The sequence below is a fragment of the Conger conger genome, chromosome 10, assembly GCF_963514075.1.
Source record: "Conger conger chromosome 10, fConCon1.1, whole genome shotgun sequence".
In the NCBI taxonomy this organism is placed as follows: Eukaryota; Metazoa; Chordata; class Actinopteri; order Anguilliformes; family Congridae; genus Conger; species Conger conger.
This window is the reverse complement of record NC_083769.1, coordinates 17,651,826-17,667,644: the sequence shown is the minus strand read 5'-3', so window position 1 is coordinate 17,667,644 and position 15,819 is coordinate 17,651,826. Positions and strand designations below refer to the sequence as shown.

The following is a 15,819-nucleotide window of genomic DNA, read 5'->3' as shown; positions in this document are numbered from 1 at the left end:
ATTACAAATCAAGATTACATCAGCAGGGTACAATAATTTGTTGTAGTTTCTGAAAAGCTGTAGGAATTCATTTGAACGCAGGGCCATATCTTATCTAAGGTAAAAGCAAATGAACCAGTCACAGTGCTTTACATCCCATTTATAGTTCAGTGAGGCAACGCTCAATGGTATCAGTGAAAAGGGCATTTTAATCCACCAGGGGGCAGTCGTGATACAGATTTTCATAATAGGGTTTGTGTTCCTGTAAACACCATATGCTTATTTCGTGATTTTCAGTTAATTTTGGAAATTGAATCTAAAACCTATAATTGTTATTGGTTTATTACATACAATACAATATACACAAATAACATACGGTATACAAATCATTGTCCTCCTGACCTCAATTTGCCTCTTGAATTATACCACCTGCACACCAGGAGCAATGCAGATGACGGAAAGAATGTCTCATCCTATAGCCTGTATGTGCAAAGTGAGTCTTTGTGAAGAACTAATGCTGCAGGCAAAATGGGAAATGTATCCATTTAAAATAAAGTCTACAACACAATAAAGTGTGCAAAGTGAACACTTAACACTTTCTAAACCCACTGTACTTACTGTCAAATACGGATGCTGGTCATTGATGTTTGGGAGATATTTTGCTGCCTGTGGTACAGGGGCACTAGTTAAGATCATTGTCTTAACAAATTCAGTACCAGCATTTTGGCAGAAAATCTGGTAGCCTCTGCTTGCTGTGACTTGGTCATAGGTAAGACAATGCTGGACAAATGACTCCAAGCATCCACACAGAAATGGTTAAGTGAAAATAATATGTTCTGCAATGTCCAACTCAGTCTCCAGACTTGAATCCCATCAAAAACCTGTGTTCTGAACTGAAGAACGGGGTCTACAAGTCCAAACCCAATGATATCAATGGTTCTGGAAAGTTCTGCATGGTGGAATGGTAAAAATTCCCTCCAAATTTGTTGAGGAAAAATACTCATAGCTGTCATCTTTGCTTGACAATACATCTACAGTTTTCTGGCAGTCAGAGGGTTGTCCCCCCCCGAGCTGTATCGAGGTGTCCCTGAGCAAGACACCTAACCCCTAAATGCTCCTGACAAGCTGGTTGGTGCCTTGTATGGCAGCCAATCGCCATTGGTGTGCGAGTGTGTGTACGAATGAGTTAATGAGAAACATCAATTGTACAGTGCTTTGGATAAAGGCGCTATATAAAATGACAGCCATTTTACATAAAGATCATGATGTCAATAACTGTATTTTTTCAGTTTACAGTATTTTTTGTGTATATTTATCAAGGGCGCCAATAATTGTGGAACCCCCTGTAGCTTTATCAACACTGTCAGGTGGTGGGAGAGTGAAGTGATGTGTTTGGAAAGCTGCAGACACCTGGATGTATGGATTGATTAGGTTACCAGATCAATAATCTGAGAAGGTTCTAGTGTATGGAGGAGCCCCATCGTCTGGTGTCAAATCCAGAACAGCACCGACTGTAGCTTTCTCTTGCAGCACAGATTGAAACGAGACACGGGTCATACAGCTGAGTGTTTGTACAGTTATTTTTATTTAGAAGCCACAGCTCTTGCATATTACAACTGTTGGCTTTTATAAGGCAAAAGCAAGAATGAATCCACCAGGTAATTCACACAGAAACGAAAGCTTTTAGAGAGGGAGTGAGAACCCCTGGAGCATGCAGATACAGCTCAAAATGCAATGTACAGCATTGTATATACAAAACAACTGTGGGACAAAAGGAACTGCTGTTTGACATCTTGTACTATTGAAATACAAAAGAAAAAAGAAAAACAAACAAAAAAAACAAAAAAAAACAAAAAAAAACAAATAAACTAAAAATCTGAAACCAGGAAATTTTCAGGAATGGCTTATTTAGTTAGACAAAAGGGACATCATTTCTTAAAGTTTTCTTTTGTCTTTAAATAGATTACATAAAAGTGCTACATAACTAAAATATAACAATTTTGAAGTCGTAAATAAGTTCCAACATAAAAAAAATATAATCTGCAACAAGGTATCACAATGTGGCTATGAGGATATTGCATTTCTAAAATACCAACTGGAGTACAACCGAAACGGTTTCTCAACACCAGTGTGTTGGCGGAGGGAGAGACAAGGAAACGGAGATGTTGACTTAAAAGCCGAACATAACTCTCAAAAAGGTACAGTGACATCAACAGTGCTCTGACAGTGGAAACACAGATTATTAATAGCATCGAACATAAATACAGAGATTTGTTTCATTTTAAGCAGTCGGCACCCACTTAGAAACAAATGAGATAAATCAATGGGTCCATACGCTCGTCTTCACAACAACATACCATCAATGAATGTAAAGTTACGTTTAAGAAGCGCCATATAAGTTTGCGTTTAACAGGGACACACCTAGCAGTATTTTCTAATCATCTCACTCGACAAACTGTCAAACGAATGGTACTCGATATTGCTTAGGGAACACATAGAAATGAATTCAGAAATAAATGACTCAAAGATTGGTGCTAACTTTATTATATCACAGCTAAAATGTCAATCTTATTTTTTTTTCTTTATTGTTACTATTTTTTTATTAGTATAATTATCATTTATTGTTATATTTTCTCCATGGGCAATTAGAGCTGACAGAAAAATCTCCTAGAGTGGCTAACTGAATAACAGAGTTGGTACATGCATTGGTTACCAGGCTTATTCAAAAGAGGTTCTAATCATCTTCTTCATCTTCCTCATCGCTGTCTTTCATGGATATGCCCTGCATGCCTCCTTCCCGGACTGATGCCGCGGCCTCCTCCATGGTCAGGCGATTCCGCACGGTGTCGTACATCTTACTGTTCAGAGTGGAATCCAGCACGCCTTGCAGGCGGAAATCACGGTACTTTTTCTACAAAGACAAAAATGTTCATAAAAACATGGTTTCTGGTGAACTAGTGAAGCTACACCCACTACAACCAGATCCTGATTCATCAGAAGTAGTAACTGACATGTGTTCATTAGCACAGCTACAGTGGCTTCAGGAAGTACTTATACCCCTTCAATTTTTGCACACTGATTTGATTTGATCAGATTTTTTAAAAGGTGTATTATCACTTTGTTCAGTGAGAGGTGAAATCACCGGGCGTTTAATGGCGTTTGGGTTAACGTCGTGTTGAGTCCAAGATAGAGCCCTTAATCTCACGTCAGTGTGACCCTGGTCAGGCTCATGGTTCCGTATAAGATTCTGAGACTGATATATGAGGGTATGAAGACTTTGACAACAAGTGTGATAACAAGCACTGGAAGCCTTTCCCCACAGGGTTACCTTCACAATCCGGATGAGGATTTTAAGCTGGTAGACGTGGAGCTGCAGGTCCATGCGGTCAGTGAGCCAGGTGCCCAGGAGATTCATGGTGCTGGTGTACCATTGCTGAAACACAGACAAACAGCATTCTCCAGCAAAACAAACAGACACATAAAGGCACAGACACACAGTCAGACAGAAAGAAACAAAACATCTACGGCAAATGACTGAGTCATGAAAACTGGTTCAAAGGTTTCACTGCTCTTGAGAATACATTATAAAAATGTGGTATCGGTAGTTTATCATAAAATTATGTAAAAAAAAGTAAAAGTATCTTTCTTTTAGAATCTGACACAATGTATTTCATTTTCATTTCTTGCAGGAGTATTTGAGTGCAGCATGACTTGCTTCAGAAAAGAACACATGCAGTACAGGAATGGAAGCAGTTTTTAAAAAAGAAAAATGCTTTTTAAGTGCCTGCAATATGGTCTAACAATGCAGTATTAAATGTTCCCACTGCATGCTTTTTACTGATTATATTGGTGAGTGTGCATACTCTATGTTTGTAATTACTAAACTACATGTTCAATAATGTTGCCTTTCTATACAGGAAGTCCGAGCTACAGCAAGCAGGAAAAAGTGTGTAATGTTCAGCACACACAAATGAGCGCATACTCATACACACACACACACACACACACACACACACACACACACACACACACACACACACACACACACACTTAAAAGATTTCAGAAGGCAAGACAGGTAAAATAAAAAAATACAAATAAAAACTACGGACCACTTTTCATTATGTTGTGTCATCATATTCAGGGAAAATTTGTTTCTCATTTTTCTTGCTGGGTACTTTTTTGATTATTGGTTGCTACCTCAAAATGTTTTTCAGTGACAAAAATCTGGCCTAAATATTGGAAGCGTACTAAATTGTACTAAATGATTAAAATCACATTTGAACAAATTAATTTCACTTTCAATTTTACCAACATGTTACTAAGCACCCACATTGTCAGAGTTCTGAGGCACTGCGTGTGATATATAATAAAACTAGAAGTGTAGTCCGCAGCTGCACAAAATAAGTGTTGAGCAGATTACATGATCGTGGTGAGGGATTGTGTTGCGTACCTGTGAATGGCGGCACTAATGTTGACAGTATGGTACACTTATTTCCAGGGCCAGGGGCTACAACACTCCTTCACAGATACTGACAGATCTGTGAGATCAGATCTGCTAAATGGTTTGGGGGTATGGGAAAAAAAACCCTTACTTTGCCTACTAAGGTAACTTCAGTAACATACTTACTTACCTTTCAATTATGTACAAGAGATTAATATTTGTTCATGAAGAAGAATACATATTCAAGAAAGAGCAGTTCGTAAGTATTTAGACAGTGGTACAATTTCTGTTCTTTTGGCTCTGTGCTCCAGCACATTGGATTTGAAATCAAACAATGAAAATGAGGTCAAAGGACAGACTATTACATTTAATTTAAGGGTTTTTACATCCATATTGGGTTATCCTTATAGGAATCCCTTTACATAGTTCCTCAATTTTAGGGGCCCAAAAGCAATAGGCCTCAGAAATTGTGTTGTCATTCCCTTCGGAAATATCTATGGTTCATTATCATTTTCTAGACTTCAGGATCAAAACATCTGACGGTCTATGTGAGAAATTCGTTTTTTGTTTTTTTTATCCTTAAGAATAAATTATGACATTTGGTTGTATAAAAGAATGCTTTTCATTCAATTTTAAAATGTAAAAATCTGTGTAAATTACAAAAGCAAATTGCTATGGCTAAGTTGTTAGCAACTGGTCGCACAATAACAACATCACTTACAGTGCTGTATCTAGCTGTAGTTTTGAATTACCATTCACGTCTGTTACTGGTGGCTATTACTTGTTTGTGTAATAAATAGTATGTTTTTTTACTTAATACGGTTGTACATATCGTTGTGTCTTTATTCTTGTCATAGTTGGTGTTCTCGTGGGTAATTTCCTTAAGCTATTCGAGTCAATTTGAGACATTTGCTGGCTTACGGTAGCACTGACTAGCCTGGGAACCCTTCACTAGCTGTGATGCATAAAACATGTGCCCTGCTGTTAGCTTTTGGCAAGCGAAAACATTTTTTGGTTGGAAAGTAGACCCAGTGCTGGATAAAATTAGAAATTAGGATAAAAATGAAAAAAAAGCCCATTCATTTTTCCCATAGAGAAATTGTGCAAGCAATCAATCAATCAAGTTCACCGCTATCAAAAGCTATTAAGGGCAAGCTACAAATTTTCATCCTCGACAATGATACTAGGTCTAATTCAACCAATGGCCTTGAAAAAAAGATATAACCTAAATATCATTTGCAGACTAAATAATTTAATTCTGCATTGCAATATTTATGCAACCCAAAATCTAAGAAGAAATTAATGACAAATCAATTTAAATGATGAAGTGAACAAATGGTTTTCGCAAGCAAGGACTCGTTGTGCTGTTCTCTCTTCCAATGCCAACTGGACAGTTGGCTTCTCAGAAGTTTCAGATTAATCAGGTGTATTCAATCACTTCCTTAGTGCAGGAATATTAAACTTCTCAGTATCGAGACATGATTATAGAGAATTAGCACCATAATGAAGAAAAGCCCCTAATCACCTGTTCGACTGATCAGAAACACTCTTCAGGAGGCAGGCGAAGGTGAGTTAGTGACAACTCTCTGCAGAAGACTTCATAAACAGATCTACAGAGGCTACACAGCAAAATGCAAACGACTCTTTAGCTGCATAAAAAGATGACCAGGTTACACTTTGATAAGCGGTACAAAAAAGAGCCTGCAGAGTTCTGGAAAAAGGTCTCGTGTGAACAAATGAGACCAAGGATGACTTGTATCAGAGTGATTAAAGAAGTGTGGAGGCTCAAAGGAAGCACCCTAGAACCAAAGCACCCCCCCCCCACACACACCTCAAAAACAGCAATCAAAAGCCTAGATACTGAAAGCTTTCTCATACATGCACTAAGGAAGTGATTGAATACTCCTGACTAATCACAAAATATGTAACTGTCTGACTGTAGTCTAACCACGTAGAGGATTGACACATTGTGTGTTCAGAGATGCTCTTCCACATACCACTGTTGTAATGTGTGGTTATTTGCATTACTGTCACCTTCCTGTCAGCTTCGATCCGTCAGGCCATTCTCCTCTGACCTCTCACATTTGCCCGCAAAACTGCTGCTCACTGGATTTTTGCACCATTCTCGGTAACCTCTAGAGACTTGTGCGTAAAAATCTCAAGAGATCAGCAGTTTCTGAGATACTCAAACCTCTCTGTTTGGTACCAATAATCATTCCGCAAATGTCAAAAGTCACTTGACATTTCTTCCACATTCTGGCATTTAGTCTGGAAAACAGCTGAACCTCTTGACCATGTCTGCTTATATGCATTCATTTGCTGCTACATGATTGGCTGATTAAATATTTGCATTAACAAGCTGGTGTACAGGTCTACCTATAGAACTCACAATGTGTACTATATGACAGCATAGCTTGCACTTATCATTGATACTTTAGTATACACGCTACTCTTGATGAAAGCACATATTTACTTATTTGACGTCACTCTGGATAAGAACGTCAACTAAATTACTGTAACATAAAGCCAATTAACTGTTTGACATTTGAACAGGACTGCAAATGTTCTGTTCATTTGTTAACACTAACCAAATAAAAAAGAAACATGTACACACAGACATACAGTACATACTTACATACACACACACTCACACCACACACACAAACAATTTAAGAATGTGACTTCCAGTCAGTTCTGAAGTGTTGAGCTGCACATGCAGTGTCTTCCTCCTAACGATGTCTGTTTGAGCAACCTTAACTTGTAGTGTGCCAAGCAGTGGTGGCTACTTTGAAGGAGAGAGCATGCTTGTTTGCACTCTCTTAAACTGACGGCGGCCGTAAGAGCAATATTAAAAGTACAATGGGTAAGATTTTTGTGTTTATAGTCCTTAAATTCCGGTTTCAAAATATACAGCTGACGGGCCAGCACTCTGTATCAGACCATTGTATAGCTGTACAATAATTTGGTTGAAAATTTGTGCTAATTGCCACAGCCAATGGCATTTCAATGTCAGTGCGTCACAGGGAAGGGGTGGAATAAACAGTGTTGTGGTTTGAAGGTGTTTGTTGCTGCTATTCCTCTCTTGACTGTTAGAAGTCCGAAATTACCTATTGTACCTTTAAATGTTGTAAAGAGTTAAACAGTAAAATGACATGAGATTCTTCACAGCATAATTTGCCAGTAAAGGCTCAAGACCACAATCACCACCATATTAGATCCATACTTCACCGAGTGCAGCCTTGCAAATCAAATTCAGAAAGAATTACTCAAATTGAATCAATGGATTTCCAAATGTAGTTGACCCATGTCATCCATGGATCTAAATGAAAAAGAAAATGACTGTACTATGTACTACTCCGTATAGTATCCCAAACTAAGAAGGGAAGTACTTGCATTTTTCCCTTTTACTTATTCTGCCACAATGTCCTACTTGCATTTACTTGGTCTTGAAAGACCAGTGGTTTAGTTTCAATATGTTATCCTAGTGACTCTTTCTCTTCACTCAAGTCCCACTGCTTATGTAGTGTGTGCATGGTCTTGAACAATATTACGGCTCACAAATATAAAAAATGAAAACGCAAGTCAAGGAGTGGACAGAAGGTTTCGGAATGAGGCAGAACTGGATCTCTCCAAGGGGAGACATTACGAAACAGATTATTTATAATCAGTCAATCAATCAAACAATCAATTAAGCAATCAATCAATCAAGTTCACCGCTATCAAAAGCTATTAAGAGCAAGCTACAAATTTTCATCCTCGACAATGATACTAGGTCTAATTCAACCAATGGCCTTGAAAAAAGATATAACCTAAATATCATTTGCAGACTAAATAATTTTATTCTGCATTGCAATATTTATACAACCCAAAATCTAAGAAGAAATTAATGACAAATCAATTTAAATGATAAAGTGAACAAATGGTTTTCGCAAGCAAGGACTCGTTGTGCTGTTCTCTAAAACCATCAGTAAAATATCCAAGTAAAATGTCAATTTTATTCTTGCAGATCTGGAATTGTGTGTTTGTCTCACTGATGTTTCAGACCTGGTTTAAAGACAACAGCACATGGTATGATGTGAGGGGACCCAAATTCGTCCCTCAAATTAAAAATAAAATGAAAAATTAAAGATTTTTCAGCTTTGGTTGTGTGGAGTGACAAGGCAGGAGCGAGGGTGTTTTGACCATTTTTTTGGGAAGGAAGGGCCCCCCCCCCCTGGTGGGTTTGTTTTTTGGTGCCTGTCCACTTCACACTGTAGAGTGGGGGTGTGCAGTCCATGCAGAAGTGGGGTCTGGATGCCGGAAAGCTGTGTGCATGTATGGGGCAGGCCATTGAGAAGGTGGGTCATGCTAGTAGATGTACACAGGAAGATTATTTGAGTCCAAATCATGCCACTCAACAGAATGTGATAAAACAACTCGACATGAGAGATAAGTTCCATTTTAATTTTCAAGAGAGAAAGAGAAAAGTGGGGGAGTTTTGGATAACAAAAACGAGAGTGAATCAAGAAAGGTTGAAACGAAGGAGAATGAATGAACGATGAAAAACGGGAATGTGTATGCAGACAATACAAAGGTTTTTCTTTTCTTTTTTTTGGCAGACATTTGTGAGACTGGGAGCAAATGTCAAAGGATCACAAAAACGCCGCACTCCTTGGTCACGTAAAAAAGGTGAGACACGGTTAATAATAATGACTCGTTGCCAGACACACTCAATACTGCAGGGAAATAAAAAAAGAACAGAATAACACACATCAAGCTCTCTTGACACAGATAGTTATTCCTGAACTCTCCTCCTTTTAAACACAGCAGCATTGGGTTAGGGAGAAACGATATGCAACATACGTCTGAAGCAAAGGCTAACTCTTACTGACAGAACAGAAAGGGACGACAGGTTGGTGCAGGTCGAGTAAGCTGAAAGCAAACAGACAGTGCTATGTCCTACAGAATGAAGGACAAATAAGTGCACATGCATCACAGAGGAGTGTAAACCAGCCAACGACCATGGTGGTTATCTAAGACAGTGCTCTCTCTCTCTTGCTCTGCCTTCTCCTTCATCTCTCCCATTCTTTCCCTCGACCCCCTCTTTATCTGGCATAAATTTTCTAAATAAACAGCCATTGGGCTGGGATAAGGCTTCCCCTACGTATATGTCTTCAGAAGAAAATGTACTGTCATATTTTATATGCATTTTTGTGAAATTACTTAATTACTTTTAATGTAAATGTTTTGTATATGTATTTCACGTCTAACACAATGTGTTGAACGTAACACAATTATCTGAAAGGAAATATAATTTATGGAGATATTTTGTCCCCATGTACCCCCAACAGTTCTGTATATTATAGTATGTGCACCTGAGTGTACGTGTGTGTGTGTGTGTGTGTGTATGTGTGTGTGTGTGCTTGCTTGTGAGTCTTTTTGCTCATTCATTCATTCCTATGCCATATTCTGCATTAAACGAGAGAACACTGCTTAAGATAATCCACTGTCTGAATTTTTGGACACTTTGCTAGCAAACACAAATAACCGTAGGAACAAAGGTCCAAAATATTGTGGTATAAGACTGAGCAGAGGACAGCAGAGTAAAGGTGTAGAGAGAAAGAAGGGAAAAGGAGAAAGGGGCCTCTAAAATAATCCAGCAGCTCGCCTCAAAATGTGACTTATCCCTCTGCCCTTCGTTCTGTCACATTTTGGGATAGCCTCCTCCCTCAATCGGAGGAGACGGCATTTTACTTACATCAAATAACCTTTCTATATACATCTCCTCATTGACCTTATCTCGCAGAATGTCCTGGGAGTGGCGCACGAAGGTCACGTAGCCGTCCGCTACATCCATGCCAGGCTTCTGCGCCGCGCCGAGCCGCAGGGAGACAGGGGAGGAGAGGGGGAGGCAGAGGAGTTAGCGTTTGCATTAACGGGTTGTTTTGGCTTAATTTGGCATCTGATCACAAATATTATTATCACTTTTCACCACACTAAATAAGACTCTAATATTATTCCCATTTACTCTAATCACAATAAGAGATTCATGTAGCATTTAAAAAATCAACTGACAAATAAATCAAGTATTACATCACATCATACGTTAATGGCATTTGGCAGACGCTCTTATCCAGAGCGACGTACAGTTGATTAGACTAAGCAGGAGACAATCCTCCCCTGGAGCAATGCAGGGTTAAGGGCCAAGCTCAAGGGCCCAACGGCTGTGTGGATCTTATTGTGGCTACACTGGGGATCGAACCACCGACCTTGCGGGTCCCAGTCAGGGGATTCTGTTATTAATGGGCAACCCATAAACCTCCACCTACTCAGCTCACAGCTCAGTTGAAGATGAATGGCAGTAACAAAAATTGGAACTTATTAGCATGCATTATTCTAACTCCCTACATCTCCACTTTAGAGGTATTTCTCACCAAATTATTCTCTTATGGCATGGAGGGAACTTACCTCTACCACACAGTTTGCTCATGTGGCATTCCAACAGTCAACACAGCAGACTATCACACATGTTTGACATAATCCCTTTTAAATAGCTGACTATATTTCTAATGTTATTGTATTGGTCATTGCTGTTGCTGCTTTCACTAAATAAATGTTAATGAGATGGGGTCACAATGAACTGACACTCACTGAAAGTTATGTTAAAATGCAATTTCCTCTGTTGTTTCTGCATAAGCCTAAAGTAAATTATTAAATGTTTTACACTTCAGTTTTTAAATAATACATGTATAATGGCAAGAAAATAAACAGAGCATACTTGGACATAAATTAAAGTGTATTGCTTGGATTTGTTTTGTAAGAGATGTTTTAAAAAACACAAATTATGAATATCACCTGCTATTACTATACAGCTACATCTCATAGAGGAGATTGATTTTAACCAAAGAGCCTATCCAGATGGAAAATAGTAATAGCATCAATATGATTGTGTGGATATACACAGTAAAGCAACCACTCAACTTTAGCAGGGTGCAAATGGCTGCATCTGGATTAACACTCAATATTTTACTGTGTATGGACAGGATGTTTAAATTAAGCATTTATATGAGAACAATTATGAGTCCAACAGAGTCCATTTATTCTATCACAGTAAAATCTACTCCATTGGCACTGAATAGTTTACTGTGTAGCAATGCATGCAGCTTTGAACTCAAACAGGCAGCAATATGAATAATATTCTCACTTACAGGAACATCCACATACTTTGAGGCTGCTTTCACCTTAGGAAGAATTTAGGAGAAAAGAGTAAGGTTCAATTACGGTAAAACAACATTAAACCCTCGTCGATTACGTTTGACGATTCCTGCAAGCTACTGACCATGTTAAATGGAACTTGTATTGTCACCAATATTAAAAACAAAATTAATTTTTCATATAATTGTATATTTTAGCATTTCTTTGGGGCAAAATAACTTAATCAGGTTCTAAAACTTTTTTTCGAATACATATTTGATCCAGGTGTGGTTTTAGGAAGCATATTCACTGCTAATGCTTTATACAACATTCTAAAAGTATGGTCTCTCGATGAAGGCCAGTGACAATTGTAATTGTAAGAGACTGAGTAGGCAGTGTAGAAACAGAAGTCATTCTTACAGTGAAAGATAGGAATGAGGAGAAGAGTGTGCCTTCATCATATCTGGACAGCTTTGCGAGAACACTCTCCAGAATCACCACAAACTGCAGGACAAATCACCTGGTTAATGAAGGTTATTACGGGAACAGGCATCATCATAGAATACTCTCTTATTCAAAAGATAGTTTTGAAGTCCATTAACAAAATGCTAATTGGCAAACAGACAAAGAACTGTATAAAAAAACTGCCAATATCGGTCCCTGTTTTATTCATAGTTTACTATTTTTGGTTCAGACATTACCATAGGTCACAAAACTCTATTGATCAGGGATGGCAAGGAGGGCCGTCCGTATCTGTATCTGGATTTCAGGCTGAGTTCTCCTCTCAGCAAACAGCATGCCAGGCAATGCTTAAAGATTTACATTTATCACAGAATGGTTAGTGCTGAATGAGTGAGAATTTGCAGATACCTTTGCCACCAGAAGGGCAATCATCTCCTTGACAGATTCCTCAATGAGCTCGTCAATTTTGGAATGGTACTGTTTCTGAAATGGATAAAAACCAAAGTAAAGAAAATAAATATTACATAGCAGCTTTAATTTATTTGATCTTCCAGGCTGGATGCACTATGAATGAACTGTAAAAACACCTTACATATGTGATTGACTGGGGTAAATATTCAATAAAAATAGTATTTTGGATGTGTGATATCTGATACACCAGTTCAAACTGTCTACCATATTCCCTGGTAAAATATGATTCATTTTCATTGTTAGACTAAGCAGAGCATACTGCATTAATCTCAGTCAATTTCCAAATAGTACATGTCTAGCCCCAGATCTGTTTTTCAGTGTGCATTCACTGCCAATATTTCAGGTTTCACTGCCATATTTCTAAAGATATCATACGTTTGCTACGTCTGACACATACACTAAATATAAAATGATGTTCAATCTGTTTAGTTTATCTTATTGTTCTGACAGATTAAGCCTAGTCCTAGACTAAATTCAATTTTGAATGGAGATTCTGGATAGAAATCTCAACCTTAAGCTTAATCAGTGTCTGTGAAACTACCCCATGATATATTACCCAGAAGACACTTCTAAAGTTGGTGAAGTTGTTTTTTCATTATTCATAAACATTAACTAGCATCATGCTACATATTGCTTTATAAATCTTCCCACACTCACATATCAACATGCATTTACAGAATTCTGAAAATTTTTGTGTATCCTGACTCTGAAGCTGAACCCAGAGTGATTATTATTATTATATATTACAAAATATATGTTAATTAACATTCAAATGCGGTTTTAGCACAAATTAATTTACAATAATAGAATAGAATACTTTTAACATGCTGTTAAATATGCTCAGAAATAATTAAGAATTACATGAAAAACAATCGGCAGCTTTAGTACCGCATATGCAAATATACACACACTCATGCACACACACGCATGCATATACACTCACCGTGCACTTTATTATGGATATATTGTTTTTTAGACTCCTACTGCTGTAGCCTATCCACTAAGAGTTATGATGCGTTGTGTGTTCAGAGATGCTCCTCTGCATGCCACTGTTGTAATGTGTGGCCATTTGCGTTACTGTCTCCTGTTTTTTGCACCATTCTTTGCAAACTACTGTGTGTGAGTTCAGCAGTTTCTGAGATACTCGAACCCCCCTCTCTGCCGCCAACAATCATTCCACATTTTTTCCCCATTCTGCTGGTTGATGTGAACATTAACTGAAGCTCCTGACCCGTACCTACATGACTGTAAGCATTGCACTGCTGCCACACAATTGGCTGATTAGATAATCGCATTAATAAATAGGTATAAAACATTAATAAAATGCTCGCTGAGTGTAGATACACAAACACTCACATACATTAAAACATCAGATATTTCCTTCCTCCTTTGAACATTTGATAACAGGTACAGTAATATGCCTTGATGCGTATTAGGACACTTCACATAATGACCCCGTTACATCTGGCAATGCGCTAAAAACGAAGGCGAACATTAGCATGGAGGGACGCAGCAAGTGCATGTAGCAATGAGAGATTTCAATGGAACTGCCGGCCACACTTACCCGCTCTTTAGCACTCAACTTTCACAAGATTGAGAACAGAAAGCAGAAAGGACATGGCTGTGGTGAATATTACAAAGCAGTGCAGGGAAAGCTGAAGCAGTGCAAAACATCAGAGCTTCAAAGCAAACGGGGGGAAAAGCAACACGTCATTAACGGAACTCACGTCAAACGCTTAGCTAAAAGTTTGCGCCTTTATCGTGTAAGAATCCAAAACATAGTGCCCAAATACATAAGAAAGTACATTCTACGAAATAAAAAATTTCCCCTTTCAAGAGTAACGCAGTGTAAATAACTATTTTTCATTATGTACGTTTAACTTGTGTTAAAATGGATTTGTGAATATTACAAAAAGCCAGTTTCCCATGCAGATTGTAGAATATTCCATTTTGCATAAAAATACAAACAGTGCTGCTTATACAATGATTTGCAAAACAAATCTCTTCTGTAGAGTTAAAAACGTGTACTGTAAATGTATTATTATTTACTGGGTTTTATAATTTATTGGAAATCAATATACATTGCTTTTTCAAAGGGGATTAGATGCACACATTTAAAAAAGAGTTTACCCAATGATATTCGAAACTGAACTAACAACTAAAGCACTTGAAAAGATTTATTTCCCAAATTTGAGACTGGTGGAAATCTTTCCTGGAATACACTGGGGGCAAAGGAAAGGTATATGCTGGAGGGACATTACCTCCTGGCCCATCTCCATGGCACACAGTTTGGCCGACTGGTCCTTGGCATCCACCATCACATTGAACATGGTGCATATTGACTGCGGGATGCGGAAGTCTGTTGACCGGCTGCTCTTCTGCAGCTTTGACTCAAAAGCAGCCCTGGTGCTACAAATGATAAAGAGAGAAAGAGAGAGGGAAAGATTTCAATAAACATTTTGGAGTAAAAAGTCGGTGACAAATTGACAAAATGCTATCAATGTGTACAGGTACAAATACCCAGCTACAGTTGGTTAAAAAGTGAATGTTTTCTAGCCAACTAGGATGTAGCCAGAAGATATCCGGGTAAAACCCGAGTTATACCGGGGTTCACCTAATCCATTTACTTCAAAATGTCTCTCAACTTCTAGACATCTAGATTCTGGCTGTTGCTCACTTTATTCACTACTCGCAATTGAAAAGAGGCGAACAGGACATGTTCTGTGTGTAAACTAGGTCTACATTTCACACATACACCACATAATGAATGGGGCATAACCAATGATGGGTGGTGCCAAGGCTACGTGAGGGGCCGTGAATAAGAGACTTTGAACTTCTGCCTTTGTGGAATTGGAATTCATAATGCGACACTAGTTTATTTGTCAACTGAATTCATGCCTTTTTATATGAAATCTATCTTAATGTTCTGATAGGCCATATTTTAAAAGATGATTTTGGAAAAAGACCATGTGAACCAGAGCCAATGACAGATGGGAGGCCTATGTGTGTTAAAAGAAGAGACTGCCTTAACACTAAAATTTATATTGAAATGTAACATGTATACCAAAGAATAACAATGTATTAACAACAATAGTTTGCATTATGGATTATTGTACTAATGAATGATAAAATGCATCAGCTAACATTAACAAAAGTTAAATTCTTATAAAGAATAGATACACCATGCGAAAATACTTAGCAATTCATCAGTAAAACCTAGAGCGAGTGAGAGTGGAGAGGGGGCTGCTGGCATTGAGCCAGCATCTTGTGACCTTTGACAGACCAGCCCTCC

The 15,819-nt window shown here is 38.2% G+C and overlaps 1 protein-coding gene across 10 annotated transcripts in view; it reads right to left on the bottom strand.

Moving 5' to 3' along the window:
* Nucleotides 1-1,547: 1,547 nt before the first annotated feature.
* The window catches only part of LOC133138396 (calcium-dependent secretion activator 1-like), a 117,478-nt gene continuing 103,206 nt past the window's right edge, over nt 1,548-15,819 (bottom strand). For all 10 annotated transcript variants that reach the window (XM_061257120.1, XM_061257121.1, XM_061257122.1 and 7 more), the window contains 7 exons: nt 14,789-14,936; nt 12,465-12,539; nt 12,015-12,098; nt 11,609-11,641; nt 10,159-10,266; nt 3,308-3,412; nt 1,548-2,890 (listed from right to left, as the gene is read on the bottom strand). In XM_061257120.1, coding sequence (XP_061113104.1) covers nt 2,714-2,890; nt 3,308-3,412; nt 10,159-10,266; nt 11,609-11,641; nt 12,015-12,098; nt 12,465-12,539; nt 14,789-14,936 — 730 coding nt within the window. In that variant the 3' untranslated portion in view covers nt 1,548-2,713. The remainder of the gene's footprint in view (nt 2,891-3,307; nt 3,413-10,158; nt 10,267-11,608; nt 11,642-12,014; nt 12,099-12,464; nt 12,540-14,788; nt 14,937-15,819) is intronic.